This window comes from Chanos chanos, chromosome 1 (genome assembly GCF_902362185.1).
Source record: "Chanos chanos chromosome 1, fChaCha1.1, whole genome shotgun sequence".
In the NCBI taxonomy this organism is placed as follows: Eukaryota; Metazoa; Chordata; class Actinopteri; order Gonorynchiformes; family Chanidae; genus Chanos; species Chanos chanos.
In genome coordinates this window covers 25,512,211-25,529,710 of record NC_044495.1, presented here as the reverse complement: position 1 = coordinate 25,529,710, position 17,500 = coordinate 25,512,211, and the positions used below count along the sequence as shown (strand labels likewise).

Genomic DNA, 17,500 nt, shown 5'->3' with positions numbered 1-17,500 from the left:
ATGACAGAAATGGAATGGCCACCTGACTCCTGCTGCTCCAATCAGTATCCGGGATGCGCTCGCCATGCCCATTACCACGACCTTAGCGTCCTCCACCAAGAGGTGAGATGTTCATTAACCTCAGGTGCCCATGTAGACACTTCTTCAGTTAGCCTGACCATGGTCCTTAACCTCAGGTGCCCATGTAGATACTGCTTCAGTTAGCCTGACCATGGTCCTTAACATCAGGTGCCCATGTAGACACTTCTTCAGTTAGCCTGACCATGGTCATTAACCTCAGGTGCCCATGTAGACAAACCTTCAGTTAGTCTGACCAACACCATCTGAGCCTTCAGCACACAGTGGGGTAACATTCACTGACTTTTCCATTCTATCCACTGGTTCATCATCACCTTTCAGAGACCTGGAGAACAGCTTGTGCAGGTCAATGACTTGTTTCTTTTGCCTGTGGTGTTTGTAGTTCAGTTATTATAAAAAAGAGAGAGATTTTTTGTGTCAGTTTCAACAAAATCAGACAAGCAGACTGGCAGCGTGTAATGAAATTCTCATTTCAAAGAACCACTGAAAGCTGTTCACTTTAGCATGTGGCATGCTTCCCTTTGATTAAACAACAAGCTTAGGCAACTGTAAATCATGCCTTGTTAAATGAAGTCAATGGATCCAGGTAAATGGAGTAGCAGGCAAACAGGTAAGCAGGCAAACAGGCAGGAAGGTAAGCAAGTAGGCAGGCAAACAGGCAGATGGACAGATGAGTAAACAGGCATGCAGGCAACCTAAAGGTGAATATCCGGTAAAGGTGAAATGGTAAGGAACTGTATACTGTATGAGTCTTCCAATGTCTTTTTTTCTCACTCCCAAACAGCCTGAGACGCTATCCGTTTTCAAAGTTGACTTCTTGTAGGCCTTTCAAAATAATAGTCTCAAAGTGAGTTAAGGGGATACAAAAGTGCAAACAAAAAAATGAACATTATCTCCATTTGACCAATTCAAAATACAATAACCCAAGTCTGACATTTTCAACAGTCTGTAATATTTTTTTATTGAACTCAAATATGGATTCTACACAGCAGTAGCTTTTGCCCACCCTTTGAAGAGGTTGTTTGGGTAGAGCTGATAAACAATGGTGTCTTTAGTCCCTTGCTATTCACTGATGAAACGATGCTTCCTGGAAATATTAACATTAGCAAATGCAACACCCGCAAACAGGCACGTACTACTTTAATGTACAAACACAGTTCCTGAATGCACAAGTGTGCAACCTGCTCAGAGAAAGCTAAATGCAATTTCCTATGTTATAATGAACACATTTACATTCAGTCAGTCCACTGTTGTTTCAGTTGTTCACTGGCCCTTCAGTATTATAAGTTCATATTCTTCTCAGTGCCACTGTAGCCTCCCTAGAGAACAGCCCCTCGTCACAGTAAACATGACTGGGACAGAAGGGTGCACTCAGACTGCTGTGCTGTTAATAACATCAAACTGAGAGAAAACAACTCATCCTTCACATTTCTCTGCCACGTCAAACACACACACACACACACACACACACACACACACGCACAGACACATGTATACATGCACACACAGGCAAGGTGAGGCGTTAACAGGCATAGTTAATGGAATAAACAGTCAAGTGAATTTGAACAGCAGGTCTGTGCTGAAACCAAGCCCACTCTGTTCTGTCTTATTCACTGATCCCAGAGCTGATGACTCAATGCAGTGCGTTGTTTAGTAAGGCCAGAGCATTTCACACCACCCAGAATTAATGTGAGAGACCAAGGGTACCTTTTTTCACTTTCCATCCCATCTCTCTTACTCATCCTCTTATCCCACTCTCACCATATTTCTCTCCTTCTCCCTCTCTCTCTTCCTCTCTCTCTCTCTATCTATCTTTATCCACTCTGTGTGGCCATTCTCCTGCTACTGTTATGTACATTATCATAGCTAATGAGTTGACCCTTTTACAGGAGGTGGGATACCATTTTTAAACTGTGCGTGGACTTAAGTACAAGAATACTGGAGCTGTACCGTGATAAATTCTTAGGGATCCTACAGTATGGCTTACTGGCCTTTATACTGCAGGCTGTAAATATGTGGTCTGAGGAAATGTTTCTGTGGCTAGCCCATAGCCCTGACCTCAGTCATGTAGAACATTTGGTGAATTAATTGGAATGCAGAATTAATGCAGAGCCAACATGACCCTACTGAATTCTGTTGTGACTAATAATTTAAGGAGTGGAGCACAGCACTGCCAGTACTCTACTTGAAATAAATAGAAAATTCCTCCATGGTACTGTGAAGCAGTAAATTAAGGCCAAAGGTCAGCACACTATTATTATTATTGTTATTATTATTTATTTATTTATTTACTTATTTTTGAGTAAGGATATTTAATTCAGAGCAACTTGTGTCCCATGACTTGCTCTGTCTAATAAGTCAAATAAACCCTCTCTCTCTTTTTTGACCTTAAAGTCAAAGTTAAACTTTCTCTCTCTTTCTCTGTCTTTGTCTCTCTTTTCAGGCAGAGGTAGAAGTTTAGTAGAATATGTTTTTGAATGCTGAAGTAGTTAAGCTAGGAAATAGTATGAAACTGAGTGATATATAAATAATATATTATGTATAATATATAAATAATATACCTGTGTAGGAAGTAGAAGAGAGAGAGAGAGAGAGAGAGAGAGAGAGAGAGAGAGCAGGAGAAAGACCAAGAGGGATCTTGAGTGTATTTTGGTGTATGCCTTTAGTGGTAGCCACTGTATGTCTGGCAGGGTCAGGGAGTCTAGTCTGTTTCTGCTACGAGTGGCAGCTCCATTAAAAATGAATGTGACATTTTATATTTCAACCTGCTTTGTCCCTGTTGACTCACTGTGTTTCTTTCACTTCCTGTTTGTTTCTGTGCACATGTGTGTCTTACAGGGCTGCGGTCCAAAAATCTACAGTTTCATTCGAGGAACAAAGCAGTTGCAGGTGCTGCGCTTCCTGGGTGTGTCCATAGGCGTGGCCCAGATCCTGGCCATGACACTAACAATGACTCTGCTATGGGCTCTCTATTATGACCGAAAACCTCCTGACCCCGCTCCTCTGGACACTGTCGGCTTTTCCCACGCCTCTTGCCCTACAGAGGACCCCCTAAAACCCGCCAGCCACACACGCCCCCCTGAGGTCTGGACCAATGGACCCTCAAGTGCACAGAACCAGTTTGAGATGGAACAGCTTTCCTAGCAATTACTAAACAAGTCAATCTCCCCACGTGTTGCCCAGAGCAATCTCCTAGAAACTCTAGCAACAATTGTGCACCACCCAAGATGCTGTCCTGGTAACCACTGAGCACTCCCCAACCTCAGGCTCCATGGAACCTGCTAAGTGTTAACACTGTTCAGAGGAACGGGTCAAAAGGAATGTGTTAACTAAATATTGAGGGAGCGCTGAAATGGGGAGATTACCGTAAGTGGGAATGATAAAGAGTAGGACCATAAAGCACGGGTGGACAAAAAGGACTGAATAGATAATGTGAGAGAACTTGGTTTAGAGCATAGGAGATGGAATTAGGGTGTGTGTATCGTTTTGGTTGTTCAGGCACATGTTTTGATGTCTATTAAGACGGACAGACTGTGCTATTCTGGAGAAACAGTACAGCTGAGCTATTTGAATGTAATCACAGCTCTACAACAAAACAATCCCAAAACCTTTTTCACCATGGAAAGTAAGAAAGGCTGACTGCCACTGCTTCTAAATAGTTATCCTCAGATTCATCAATGACTGAGGATGTATAGTGTTAGGACTGAAAGAGAGACACACACACACACACACGCACACACACACACACACACACACAAACACACACACACACACACAGACACACTCAGAACCTTTAAGTCTTAAACAAGTTATGCAGCTGCTATCCAAACAGAGCTATACAGCTAATATTTGAATCAAATAACATTTCACTGGCCATAGTAATTTCAATATGTCTTAATTTAACAGCACTGTGAAAAACTAGATTACACAGTTGATTAGGTGCTGAATGATATTTTGATGTGTTTTTAAATCTATTTTGGGCAAACAGTCCATTTGATTATAGAAAGTGCCTGTTGTACATGCTGAGAGACAGAATGTGAAGAGTTTACAATGTGATCCGTACATTTTATTTCTTTCAGATACACTGCATTGTCCTTAGATAACAAATATGAATTGGTATGTGAATGAAATAATTTTTCAAAATTCAAAGCTTTTGGTGAACTCAAGAATTAAGAATTCTATTTCTCATAGCAGCGATTTAAATGACATTCATGAACAGTGCAAAGTATGCAAATCAACCTGTCCTGAATGGTTCACATAATGTATACGTTTTTGTTTTCCACTAGTGTATATTTCTGCCGATAAAGCTTATGATTGGACGACAGCTTAAATGCCCAATAACGTGGCGGTGGGGAGAGTTTGTGTGAGTGAGTTTGTATTTGCTGTGCTAAATGATCAACAGAAGGAGCACAGCGTTTGAACGATCCTCTAAGAATCTTGACATACAGTTTTACAATATTCAGAGTTTCATTGCAGCATTTAGAAAGTATTTCAAACCCTGGAAACACTCCCAAGGCTTCAGTCCCCCAGTCCTGCTGCTGCTTCTGCTGCTGAGGCTGCCTACTGCAGTGAACTATGAATCTCAGCAGAGCGCTTTGCCTGTGTTAGTGGGATTCCAGCAGTATCATGCTAAATGCTACTGAGTGGAAACATTGGCAGAACCCTTTTTTGGCTTCTTTCCAGCTGTCCCGGAGAGACATCTTTGGCAAGAGGAGAAAACGGGCAGTGTGTCATTTCAAAGCACAACCTTCAGGTTCACAGAAGAACAGAAAGAGATAGACAATGTCCTGCCTGTGCGAATAAAATATTACCGAGATGCAAACATGAATAAAACATCTCAAAGGGGAGGAAAAGAGAGAAAAGTGTTTGGAAAACAAACAGGCGTTCTGAGAGAGAAATAGCGAGAGGAAATGCAAATTGAAATCTGCAGCTCTTTCTTGCTCCCTCTGCCACACAATGTGAAAGATGTGATTTATGAAAGAGAGAAAGGCTTACTTCGCCACTGTCTCACAGGCTCACAAAAGACTTACTGTCTCTTTTCTTGTTGTTGTCTCTCCCTACTCTCCTCCACTGAGTCTTCTCCTATTTACAGTCAGCAGCAAATGTGTGTGTGTGTGTGTGTGTGTCTACACTACACTACACTACAGGTCTACAGATTTCCTGTATGCCTTTTATCTGTGTTTGTATACACACATTATACATTATTCCTTATCACATACAAGTTTTCCTCCTTTGGTGTGCAAGAACCTTATGTGCGTGTGTGTGTGTGTGTGTGTGTGTGTCTAACCACAGTTTGAAGGTGTGACTGCCTCACCTCACATCACATTGTGTTGCTGTGTGCCAGTGGTTGCAACTACAATAGGTTATCCAGACACAGACAACCCCATCTAATAAAGGATAGGCCAGTGTGTCTTGAAATATACTGTGCATTTTTAACATGGACAATATATTTACAAGAAATTCTCTCTCTTTCTCTCTCTCTCTCTTCACCACCCCAGTGGTGTACAGTGAAATGAGCCAGGAGAGGAAATAAAACCATTAACCTTTGACCATGGAGTAAAAATAGAGGGTTAGAAATAGACAGAGGACCAGCTTGTGCAAGTCCTAATTCAATTTTTCCTTGCATATGGCATGCTCTCTCTCTTTCTCTCTCTGAAAAGTCTCCTTACAAAACCAGTCCCCACTAAAACATCTCAATTACCCACAACCCAACGGGAAATATGCTAATCTAGTCCACCGAAAAGCCATCTAGAGGAAACGTGCTGTATTCTAGAAATGGAATGCTTCTGTAGAAGTCTGAGAAAACTATTACAGTGTCTCTCAATCCCAAGACCCAGAAAAAGAGGTGCAGAACTCGCAGAACTCAACAGAACTCAATATGAACTCACATTCCGTGAAGTGGAACATTTTTACTGAGAATTTGAGAGTCATCATAAAGAAGAGCTAATAGTTGCCCTGAAACTGTGGCAGGGCAGTGTCATCATTGGCACGAGAAGAGGATCAGAAACGTGGAAGTAATTTTAATGTCAGTGCATTTCTCTTACAGATTCAGTGCATTTCTTGTACAGATTCATGCTAAGCATTCATATTTTTTTTTCAGAACCATAGTTTAAATAGGAGTTGTCAGTGGTACTGTGATACAGAATTTACCAAGTAAGGAAAAAGCACTCTTACACTATACTGCCATTTATGTAATGTCTCCAACTATCTGAAAAGAACTTACCTGTAGTATGTCATCATCAAGAAGAAGAGGATAAAAAGCTGGAAGAAGATGTAAATGCATAAAAAAAAAAAATCTCCAAAAATGTCAAAATCTGTAGTGTGTGGACAAGAGAAACACAGCTGTTCTTATCAGTGGTTTAATAGGACAATGATTTATTCTATTTACTCATAGACACTGCACCGGACTAAACAATTGATTTGTATTATTTTTTTTTTTTATAGCTTTTCAATAATTCATATACTTTTATGTCCATAACACGAGCTGTAACAAATTCAAAAGTATTCATTGCTATCATCCTCATCATTTCTTAAACGAACAGAAGCTCACATACAGAAAGGAAGTCTTTCTTCAAACTAAAATGTCCTTGTGGAGACACAGAGAAGCAGACATTTTCTGTTCAGGATTAATGGCCCCCTCCCTCTTTCCCCAAAGCAGTCTTCTGTGAGCGCATGCATGACCTCTGTTCTCCAGGCCCAAAAACAAACAAACAAACAAACAAACAAACAAACAAACAAATTTAAAAAAAAGAAAGAAAATTGCTGAATGCTGATTAAAAGAAGATACCAGAACCATTTGTTTAAAGGATGAGAAAAAACAAAACAAAACAAAAACAAATAACTAAGTTAAATATTTACTACACCAAAGAACAATTTACAGCACATGTGCACTAGCAACAGTCTCTCTCTTTGATTTTTTTTTAATCAAGCGAAATACAGTTATAATATATATAATCATCACCATTTGATTTTTTAAAAATATGTATTTTATGTGATTTCTATCCTGCCCCCTCGAAAACCCCTTTAATACAAAGCATATCTTTACAAAAGGAGCTTTGTTGCATAAGTCACATGGTCAAGCAGTAATGGGAGCAGGTGAAAGAGTCTAAGTGGGCAGTGAAGTATGTATGGGTGTTTATGTATGTGTGTGTGTGTGTGTGTGTGTGTTTGTGAGTGTGTCTGTGTGTTTGCATCTTAAAAATAATAGGCTGTATTTTCTTCATTCAAGAAAAAGGCAGTGAGAGGAAAGGGTGAAGAGATATCAAGAATTAAGCTCTGTGACTATCATCTTTTTTTTTTTTTTCCCTCTAAGTACATTTGCTTCGATATTGAAGCGTCAGTGGGTGACGATTCCTTTGATAAAGCACTCGACACAGTGGAATGATAAAGAGAGCTATAGATATGCTGATTCTCTTGTTGGACCAATTAGGTCAGATCACATCCTCTGTTCTGCTCCCACGTCACTCCTACACTTCATTTAATCTGGTTTAGATAAGACAGAGCACGATCAAAGGGAACTTTGCTGATTGATGCGGTTAGAAAAAACCCCACATTTCATATGAGAGTGGTACTGGTGGCCCTAACTGGTCCAATTTACCATGTTCTATACAGCATGCACTACTTTAGAATTAATAAAACTCAATAAATAAACAAATCTTGTCACAGTTTATCCCATTTCAAGAGAAAGGTTGAAGTATAAAAAAAATGGAATGACTAATTTCAGTGTTAAAGTCTGATGTTCCAGGTCTACATCTGCCCCATCATGTCTGGTGAAAAATTTTAAATCGAGTTTCACTATCAAATGTTTGCAACTCCATATGCACAGTTCAACTCTGTATTAATTCAGTAAAATACTTCATATGGTCGTATAACTCCTATCAGGCAGGCATCAAGTGAAAATAACGAATAAGGAGTCAGAGAGAGAGAAAGAAGTCAGAAATGGCATCACAAGTATTCACAATGGCCATTCAGAAAGAGTACATCCTATATTCACCCGCTCGATTTGTTAGGTCTCACAGGAGGAGGTGAGGGGAAACCATCTGCAGACCAAACAAATCAATCAATACTGCATTACTGGGCTGGTTGTTTGGAGATAAACTACACACAGTCACAAAGATGCAGACATACACACTCACACACACACACACACCACACACCCACACACACACACATATACGCGCACACACACACACATGCACGCAAAAAACCAACCAAACTTTATTGCCCATGCCACAACAGGAAGAAACATCAATTCATAAATGCAGAGCATGCATGAGGTTGGCCTTTACTATGTTGTCATTCTATGTCTCACCACACACACACACACACACACACACACACACACACACACACACCCCTCTCAAATAGTCATGAACACTCTCGTAGAACCGAGCATTGGTGTGTAGTATCAAAAGTATGTCTGTCTAAAGTGTCCTAAAAGCACACTGAAGTGGCCTTTTGTAAATCAGCTCTACCTAAAATAACTAAACATATCTGATCTCCCCCCTAAAGCAGCCCCAACCTCACTTTGCACATAACCCTCTTCCAAAGTTAAGACAAGAAAGTCAAAGACACACAATACACAAAAATTAGTTGCAGTGCTAACAACAGTATATGATGATAATGACTTGACTTTGTCACGTCCTTTACAAGTGGCTGAAAAGTGAACAGGCTGCAATCAACAGCTTGGATCACAGGCCCATTTGAGCCCAGAGCAATAGCTGATCCTAGCACAGACGAGCAGAGTTTCATGTAGGAGAAGAAAGATAAGGGTCCAGCCAGCCATTCTTCCCCTCTGTTTTTCCTCCACCTCTCCGCCAGGGTGAGGGTTACTCTCTCTTTCTCTCTCTCTCTCTCCAAAGCATCTAATCACCCTGCCCATGACTGGAAGCAGTGGTTATGGTGAGCAGTCTATAGGGCTGATACTCTGACAATGTTGCTCTGGGAGTAGTCTGGTGAACTGGCTGAGTCTTCACCCTCAGGTGTGGTGACGGGAGGTGTTGGCATGCTGATAACTGCTGCCGTGATGTAGGGCTGCTGCTCTGAGTTCAGTGGCACCGTCTCCTCAAATTTAGCATTCAGGTTGGAGCGGCTACAGACGGGGAGAGATAGAGAGAGAGCAAGAGAGAGAGAGAGAGCGAGAGAGAGACAGAGAGAGAGAGACATACAAAAATTGATTTTGTATAGGATGGGTTACCATTAAGAGCACTGATTTTATCTTTAATGTCTGTAGTCTGGAGAGAGAGAGAGAGAGAGAGAGAGAGAGAGAGATGCACATTCCCACAGTTGTCGGAAGCTGGCAAACCATTCCTGGGATAGTGTTCCCAGACCACACAGGCATGAGGGGGTGCCACAGCTGTAGATTTCCAGAATTCCACTTGTCTGAGTCACTATGGAAACAAGGCTGAGATTTATCTGCACCATGTTCTAATTCAGTTGGACTTTGGCTCGTAGTCTGTCATTACAAACATATGGTACAAATGTCCTACCGAGGAAATGGTTTAATTGAGACAACATCGGGATTGCTACCACATGCATCTCTGGACCTTATCACCATATCCAGAATCTATCACTTAAATAGGATTCAGTGGCAACTAATGGCAAACTTACAGGCTATTTACAGGAAGATAAATTTGATAGTGACTAGACAAAGTATCAGATTCACACATTCAATCCAGTCAGACTCTACTGGAGTATAGAGTGGACACAATGTTCTAAACACTCATAAATATAAGAGAGACTGTGGAACTGACTCATCTTTACCCAGTATTACACAGGCAGCAGGCTACCCTCACAAGCTCTCCACACACAACCCACAGTCAAACATCCTTTTCCCCTCTTAAGGGCATGTGTGTCCCTGGGTTCCTGTGCACATGTGCAGATATGTGTGTTTTATGTGTGTGTGTATTTCCCTAAGAACCCTGATGTGGACTAGAGGGCAAACCTACTGATGAGTGACCTGTTGAGAGAAATGGCAGACTGCCAGTATATAGACAGAAACAGCAGACAGACTGTGTGACCGAACCTGTTGGAGAGCGGTCTCTCGCGGATCTGAATGGTGCTGAGTTCCTGCATGCTGTCGCGGCAACCGGCGGCCATGGTGGAGTTGGGCACGTTGAAGCTCTTCCTCTTGTGTCGACGGGAGCAGCAGGAGGACAGGCCGTGAGGAGAGGAGGAAAGAGAGGAGGAGCGAGAGGCTGATGGCTTCACCATAGAAACCTCCATACAGCTAGACTCATAGGTCTGCTCATCCACAAACTCATGGTTCTACAGTGAGAATGAGAGAGAGAGAGAGAGAGAGAGAGAGAGAGAGGGAGAGAGAGAGAGAGAGAGAGAGAGAGAGAGAGAAGGGGAAAGTACATGAGAGAAAGGGATTCACCCTTTTTTCAAGTCGCATGAAACCAGATGGCCAACTTACATACAAAAATCTCAAATTCCTCTACATCAGTATGTACGTCAGAACTTCCTCTTGTTGTATCAAACATAAAAAAAGAGCAAACAATCTTGAGGGGAGATTAAGGGAAATTCAGCTGAGACAAATGTGGGTAGAAATTTAGACAGGCTCCCAAATGGCATAATCATTTAACAAACAGAGAATTTTCCAGTCAGAAAATCTTGAGCAGTACCGGAGAAAGAGTGGATCATGGCCATTTTCCCAACACTCTCACAGACACTGCCTGGCTGACGAGGCAGAGGGGCCCTGTCAGTTTTTTGGCAGCTGCAAAACAACAATTTCTCTAGAGACAGGCATTCGTGTATTTGTATGTGAGCCAAAACATCCTCAGTTGTAAAATTAGCACAACTTGAGATGGGAAGCTTGTCAGCAGCTGTTTTCAAACCACTCTGTCAAGTGAAACATTTTTTATAGGGCAAACGAGGAACCTTTAGAATAAATAATCACTTGAGCTACCTCAAACCCGATATATCACCAAATACACAGCAACAAATGGACTGTGCTCTGGACAGAGTGCAGTGAATTATTCCATTTCCAACTGATTTACAAAATGTCCTGTCTCCTTGGGACCCCGAAACTGTAAGGTGACTCAACAATATTTGAACAGAAAAAAAAGGGTTTTGGTGGCCTTGGGGCTACAGCTAGTAGTGTTTAATTGGATCAGTGCAGCAAAACTAATCTCTGTGCGAGAAAGGGGGGGGGGGTGTCTTGGCCACTTTAAACAGCACCTTCGGACACATTCTGCTACTTACCTCAATTGTCTTAAAATTTCCCTATTACAGTCCTGGAGAGTCACAGAACTCCAGTAGAGTTTGAGTGCTACTATGCACAGACAAAGTGAACACACATGAGATCAAATCCATTTGTCAGCAAGGCTCTGAGAAGCTGAACTGGGTGTGTCAGAGCTGGACTGGATTATTCACATGAAATCAGGTGTCTCTCTGAGATTACAAACTGGAAATATTGATCACACTTTTATGTACATGTCTCACACACACACACACACACACACACACGGGCGTTTACCGTAGTTTTCTCCAGGCAGTGTAGTAGGTGATGATGCTGGGTCTCAAAGGTGGGGTTGGACTTACACACCAGGGCTTGTCCTGCTTCCTTCGATGCCTTTCAGAGAAAACAAGACAACATGGCAGCCTGTGAACCAATCATAGCTCTGACACATACATACAAGCACGCACACACAGAAAGAGAGAGAAAGAGACAGGAACAGGATGCAGCCAGGCCAAAGTTCTCACAATGTAGCAGCAGAGGTACAGAAAACAAGCTGAAATATTGTGATAACAGTCGGCGCTCTGCTTCTGTGCCCTGTCTCATACTCATTACATACCCACTGTATGTGTGTCTGTTGGACTGACTCACACTTCAAATGCAGCTGACAGCAGAGGGCACAGCAAGTGCTACTTTTCTCTTTCTCTCTGTCTCTGTCTCTGTCTCTGTCTCTGTCTGTCTCTCTCTCTCTCTCTCTCTCTCTCTCGCTCTCTCTCTCTCTCTCTCTCTCAGTCTGTGTATGTGTGTGTGTGTGTGAGTGAGTGAATGAGTGGGTGAGTTTGTTTGTCTGAGTCACAAACAAAACCCTAAAGTTAGAAAGAGAATGGTCGATTATTTGTGTGCATAAAATTGCGGTTATGGGATTCTGTGATATGTATGAAAGCATTTGCTGCATTTGAACCATGAGGGTCAACGTACCATTTTCAAACAAATGAATTCATTAAAGCATGGACTCAACGTGATGCAGCAGAGACCACAGAGACATAGTACACTGGGTATTTACACAGTAATTCCACACATTATCCCAAAAAATACCCAGCACACACTCCGTACACTGCAGCACATTGACTCCGTTCCCACCCCCAAGTAGGATGCTGGCCAATGACATGCAGCTCAGACAGTTTCATTCCTCCATGTGATGGAATCCATGATGCATTCTGATGATGTCATGGGGAGGGATAGAGAGCACAGGCCATTTGGCAGCAGAGAAAGAGAGAGGGAGAGACGGAGACAGAGAAAGAGAAAGAAAGAGAGAGAGAGAGAGAGAAAGAGAGAGAGAGAGAGAGAGAGAGAGAGAGAGAGAGAGAAAATCACTCCAGAATGTATGTTAAAAAAGGCATGGAGCGGAACGGCTACTCAAAGTGGTAATAGAAGATTACAAAACAAGACGAGATAAGAAGTAGAAGAAGAAGAACAAGAAGAAGAAGAAGAAGAACCATAAGGAGGAGAGTTGAGAGATGTAGAGGGGTTGCAGAGGAAAGGGACACCCTTTTTTTTGACTGGAGCAGATGGGTCAGGCCCTCGGACGCCAGATCACATGCGGTGCACTGCCACTGAACAGAGGTCACATGGTTGTCACATGACCAGCCATCGGGAAGAGATGCCCGTGCGCTTAGTCTTAGGCGTGAAAAAGAGAGAGAGTGGGCTAGCAAGTGCAAGTGCTGATGTTGCACCAAACAGAGAGAGATCGAGGTAGATAGAGAGAGAGGAGAGAGAGAGAGAGGAGAGAGAGAGAGAGAGAGAGAGAGAGAGTGAAGCGGTTAGAGGAACTGACACCACAGAAGCGCTTGGATGGGGGCAGCCCTGCTAAACCCTGCCCCCTCAGAAAGGTGAAAGGTCAGAGGGGGAGGGAGAGGGTCCACATGCACCAGCCCGTCATGGCATATCCCAGAAAATAGAGACCCCGGCGACTGGCTTTCCACCGTTACCTCCTCCTCAGAGTCGGTCAGGAGCCCATTGCGTTTGTACTGCAAATAAGCATTAGCACCACCGCTCTTCGCTGCACGAATTCTAGCAAGCCTGGTTTTCTGTTCAGTGAACAAATATACACATACGTGCACTTAGTCCTCTGTGTCTCAGGGCATGTATGAGTTTAAGTGGTTGCTTATATGAAATTTCTCCTCAAGTTGAATTCTAGCACTCTTAACATAGGCTACATAGTCCATCAATCAAACTAAGACCTCCCCTCTCTCTCTCTTTCTGTCTTTTTTTCTTTCTTTCTCTCCGTGCTTGTTGAGAGGAAAAACAGATTGTTGTTGTTGGGGGAGTGTGTGTGGAGCTGGTTTGGCTGAGGCTGTTCAGGAGGGGATAGAGATATCTATGCTCCGTGACGCTGCTGTGGTCTGAGAGGACCAAGAGTTCGAAATGAAGATCAGGGGAAATTATCATGTGACAGCCATATGTCACTACAGCCAGGCTATCTAACTGCCCCCAAAGGAGGTTCTGTTTCCTTTACACAACTCTCCTGTCATCTACCCCCCTCCCCTCCTCTTCCTCCCTTAGTCACTCTGGCTCATCCTCTTTCTCTTATTTTTTCCTCTCTACTCTATTCTCCTCTGTCATTTTCTAACTTCCATTGCCCTGTCTTTCCCTTTTCTCTTATTTTCTCTCTGTCTCAGTGAAAGAGGGGGTGAGTGCTGGCTATGTTCTATGCTTAATCATCCCGTAGAGACAAGCAGTTAACACACCGCAGAGAGTTTTGCGGATATGACACAAACAAACACACACAAACAAACGTGCATGCAGGCACATACACACACATACACACACGCACATACACAAACACTCACACTCACACTCACACACACACACACACACACACACACACACACACACACACACACACACAAACAGAGACGTCTGTGTCATCAGTTTATGGTGCCACATGGTGTATGTCTCCAATCTTCTTTGTTTCTCTTCTTGTCTTTAACAACTTTGTATGTGTGTGTACATGTCTCCGTGCGTGTGTGTGTGTGTGTGTGTATGTGTGCGTACATGTGTTCGTGTGTGTGTGTATGTGTGTGTACATGTGTCCGTGTGTCCGTGTGTGTGTGTGTGTGTGTGTGTGCAATAAACCCTGGATGACTTTAGCTCTACTGAACTCTGAAAAGTGAGGATGAAAGATGTCTTAATGTGGGGAGAGGGTGAGTGGAGGGATACCTTTTGGGCGCGGCGTTTCTCAGCGCGTTGGCTCTGGTGATAAATGCGACTGAAGTTGGACACGATGACAGGGACGGGCAGAGCAATCACTAAAACTCCACTCAGAGAGCAGATAGACCCAAATATCTTCCCCACAATGGTCTTAGGAACCATGTCTCCATACCTGAGAGAGAGACAGAGAGAGAGAGAGAGAGAGACAGAGAGAGAGAGAGAGAGAGAGAGAGAGAGAGAGAGAGACAGAAACTGAGTTACATCATCAGGAGGAGATCGAGCCTCAGAAAGTTTTGCTGTACATGAGGTCCAAATGCAGTTCACCCAAAGACCACTGGGGTGCACCAAAGAGCAAGACAGACTCTGCTCCTTCAGACTGTGAGTTCTGTGCGAGGACAATTGCATTAGGCATAATGTACACTTCCCCAGAGTGGAAAAATGAATGTACAGGCTGGTGAGAGAGAGAGAGAGAGAGAAACACACGAAGGCTGAGACTCCTCACAAGCATGGAGCGTTCTGGCCTACTTTTACTTTTCCTCTCTCCTCTCTCTCTCCCGTCCCTTCTCTCCTGTGTAAAAATATGGTTCATTCATAATGAGGTGGTGGAACGGCTGCTCTCATTCTCTGACAGATGTGACGAAAGGTTAGCACAACTCCCAAAGAAACCCGCCACTGACGCAAGCCAGTCAGGGTCAGAGACTACCGAGTCATTCCCCTCCTGACCGACACGCAATCCCCGGACACGTTTATCAGGGCATGCAAATGTGAAAAAAGCAACTGGAATCAGCGCCTAGAGTGATCCAACCTTCAGCAAAGAAATGAACGTGACTAGCCCGATGGGAAAAAAAAAAACCAAAACCAGAAAACAACAAAAAATGAAATACAAAAAAAACTTCACTTTTGGCCCATGAGGTGGTCCGACTTTTGAGATGTGGATGTTAATCCAGACTTGGGTCCTGGCACAAAATCCCTGCACTCCTACCTCTGGGTGTAAAACCAACTGTTAATCTGCCCACTTGTGCTCCCATATGAGGCAGCTGCAAAAAGTTTACACGCAGATCTTCCACACACACACACACACACACACACACACACACACACACACACACACACACACACGCACACACACATCAGCATGCAACAACACATTGTCAGTTGCCTTCTCAAGAGCTGATTATATGGGAATGTGCTGAGGATCCAGACACACAGAGACAATAAAGGATACAGTGGCGCACGTTAACGTTAACACTCGCATTAAACAACAGCGCCGGTTAGTTCATGGTTAGACCATCTGATCTGCAACCTGTTTTCCTCTGTACAGTACTTATCATCTCCATACAATAACAAGAATAAGATGAGCCTGGTCAGTTATAGTGCTGTGAACAATGCTGGACTGGGCTTAGACACAGCACTGCATGTGGATCCTGAGTGGCTCTCCCAGACTAAATGGAGAAGTTTAATTGGATTACGACATGGTGGATATGCGCTGCGGGGCAAAGACTCAAAAGACCAAGCAATAATTACGCACACAGAAGAGTCAACTTCTCCAATTAAGCTTCTGTAATTAACTATGCCACAGATAGATAGAGGGGGAGGGGAGAAGAGAGAATGGGATGCAAAGATGGAGGGAGGGAGGGAGGGAGGGAGGGAGGGAAAGAAAGAAGGAGAACTCCAGTCATATCATTAGGTGTCCCTATTGTCCCTACTGTAGAGAGTAGTGGGGAAAAAATGGCAACAATGTGGGCTGAGAGGCAGCTGTGTCATATCTGGTCGACACATCAGTGAGCAGTAATACACAGCTTTGGACTGGCGGACAAAAGGCTCATTATGGCCCACTAATAAAGCCCCTTGTAGGCTATTATCCTCATAATTAGATTTGTGTACATGATGAATTTGTTGGCCACTGGCAGCTAATCCATGCCCACATATTCAGATATGGTCATCCTCATGTGTGTGTGTGTGTGTGTGTGTGTGTGTACATGTCTATCTGTGTGTGTGAGAGAGAGAGTGTGTGAGTGTGTGTATTGTGCTCAAATCCTCTATTACCCATTAAAAGTTAACCAACATCCACCATCCACTCAGAGCTTCATAAAACCACTTCACCACTTCACCTTACTGTGTACTGACCAGGTATGTGTGTGCTTCTGTCTGTGTGTGTGTGTGTGTGTGTGTGTGTGTGTAGTGGGGGGGAGAGTGATGGTTCTAATTTGCCCTCTCTGTTTGTCATTTCCTCGCTGTTCTCTGTCCAGTGCTATTAAATATGACAGAGTTCTTATTAACCTGCTGACCTCTACAGCCTCCATGGACTCTGTGTGTCTCTGCTAGCCATAGGCAAATTCTACAAACACACACACACACACACACACACACACATATGCAGGCGCACAGGAAATGTCTGAGTGTATATTTGTCCTCTAATGAGAGAGAACTGATGGGCAAACAGAGAGGCAGAGTAATCAACCAGCCAGTAACCTCTTTACAATGTCAGAGGATGAAGACAAAACACACACACACAACATGTGGATGCACACTCCCATGCAGGCATTTTTGACAGAACACTATTATTCTCTCTCTCTCTCTCACACACACACACACACACACACACACATTTCTAGAACATCCCTGTGTAAGTGAAGCTTTAAGAGGCTCAGAGGACGACGAGTCACAGCAGGAGTCTTGGTGAGCACCTTGACCACCACAATGCAATTACAATCCTATCAGCCAGTGGAAGAGCAGGTCATCAAAAAGGCAGCCGCTGTCTAACACAAATCACACACACACACACACACACACACACACACACACACACACACACACACACACACACAACATACACACACAAACCTCTCTTAATTCTCTGCAGATTACGGAAGACGTAACCACTGCCTCTGTCCCACAGTCGTGAGAGGGAGAGGAAGAGGAAGAGGGAGAGGAAGAGAGAAAAGTGACTGAGGAACGTAGAAAGGAGACAGAGTGTAATGTGCTGGAACCAGAAGCAGAAAGCAGTGTCGTGAGTATTTATCCCATAAATCC

At 43.3% G+C, this 17,500-nt stretch overlaps 2 protein-coding genes across 2 annotated transcripts in view; one reads left to right on the top strand and one right to left on the bottom strand.

Annotated features, from left to right (window-relative positions):
* The window catches only part of tspan12 (tetraspanin 12), a 10,270-nt gene extending 7,048 nt beyond the window's left edge, over positions 1 to 3,222 (top strand). The window contains exons 6-7 of the mRNA XM_030789962.1: positions 1 to 102; positions 2,917 to 3,222. The exon at positions 1 to 102 is cut by the window's left edge and continues 42 nt beyond it. Of these exons, the coding sequence (XP_030645822.1) occupies positions 1 to 102; positions 2,917 to 3,222 (408 nt within the window). The remainder of the gene's footprint in view (positions 103 to 2,916) is intronic.
* A 5,766-nt stretch (positions 3,223 to 8,988) lies between these two features.
* The window catches only part of kcnd2 (potassium voltage-gated channel, Shal-related subfamily, member 2), a 79,835-nt gene continuing 71,323 nt past the window's right edge, over positions 8,989 to 17,500 (bottom strand). Inside the window, exons 2-6 of the mRNA XM_030767147.1 lie at positions 14,477 to 14,639; positions 13,246 to 13,344; positions 11,558 to 11,653; positions 10,103 to 10,344; positions 8,989 to 9,169 (exon numbers count right to left, since the gene is read on the bottom strand). Coding sequence (XP_030623007.1) covers positions 8,989 to 9,169; positions 10,103 to 10,344; positions 11,558 to 11,653; positions 13,246 to 13,344; positions 14,477 to 14,639 — 781 coding nt within the window. The remainder of the gene's footprint in view (positions 9,170 to 10,102; positions 10,345 to 11,557; positions 11,654 to 13,245; positions 13,345 to 14,476; positions 14,640 to 17,500) is intronic.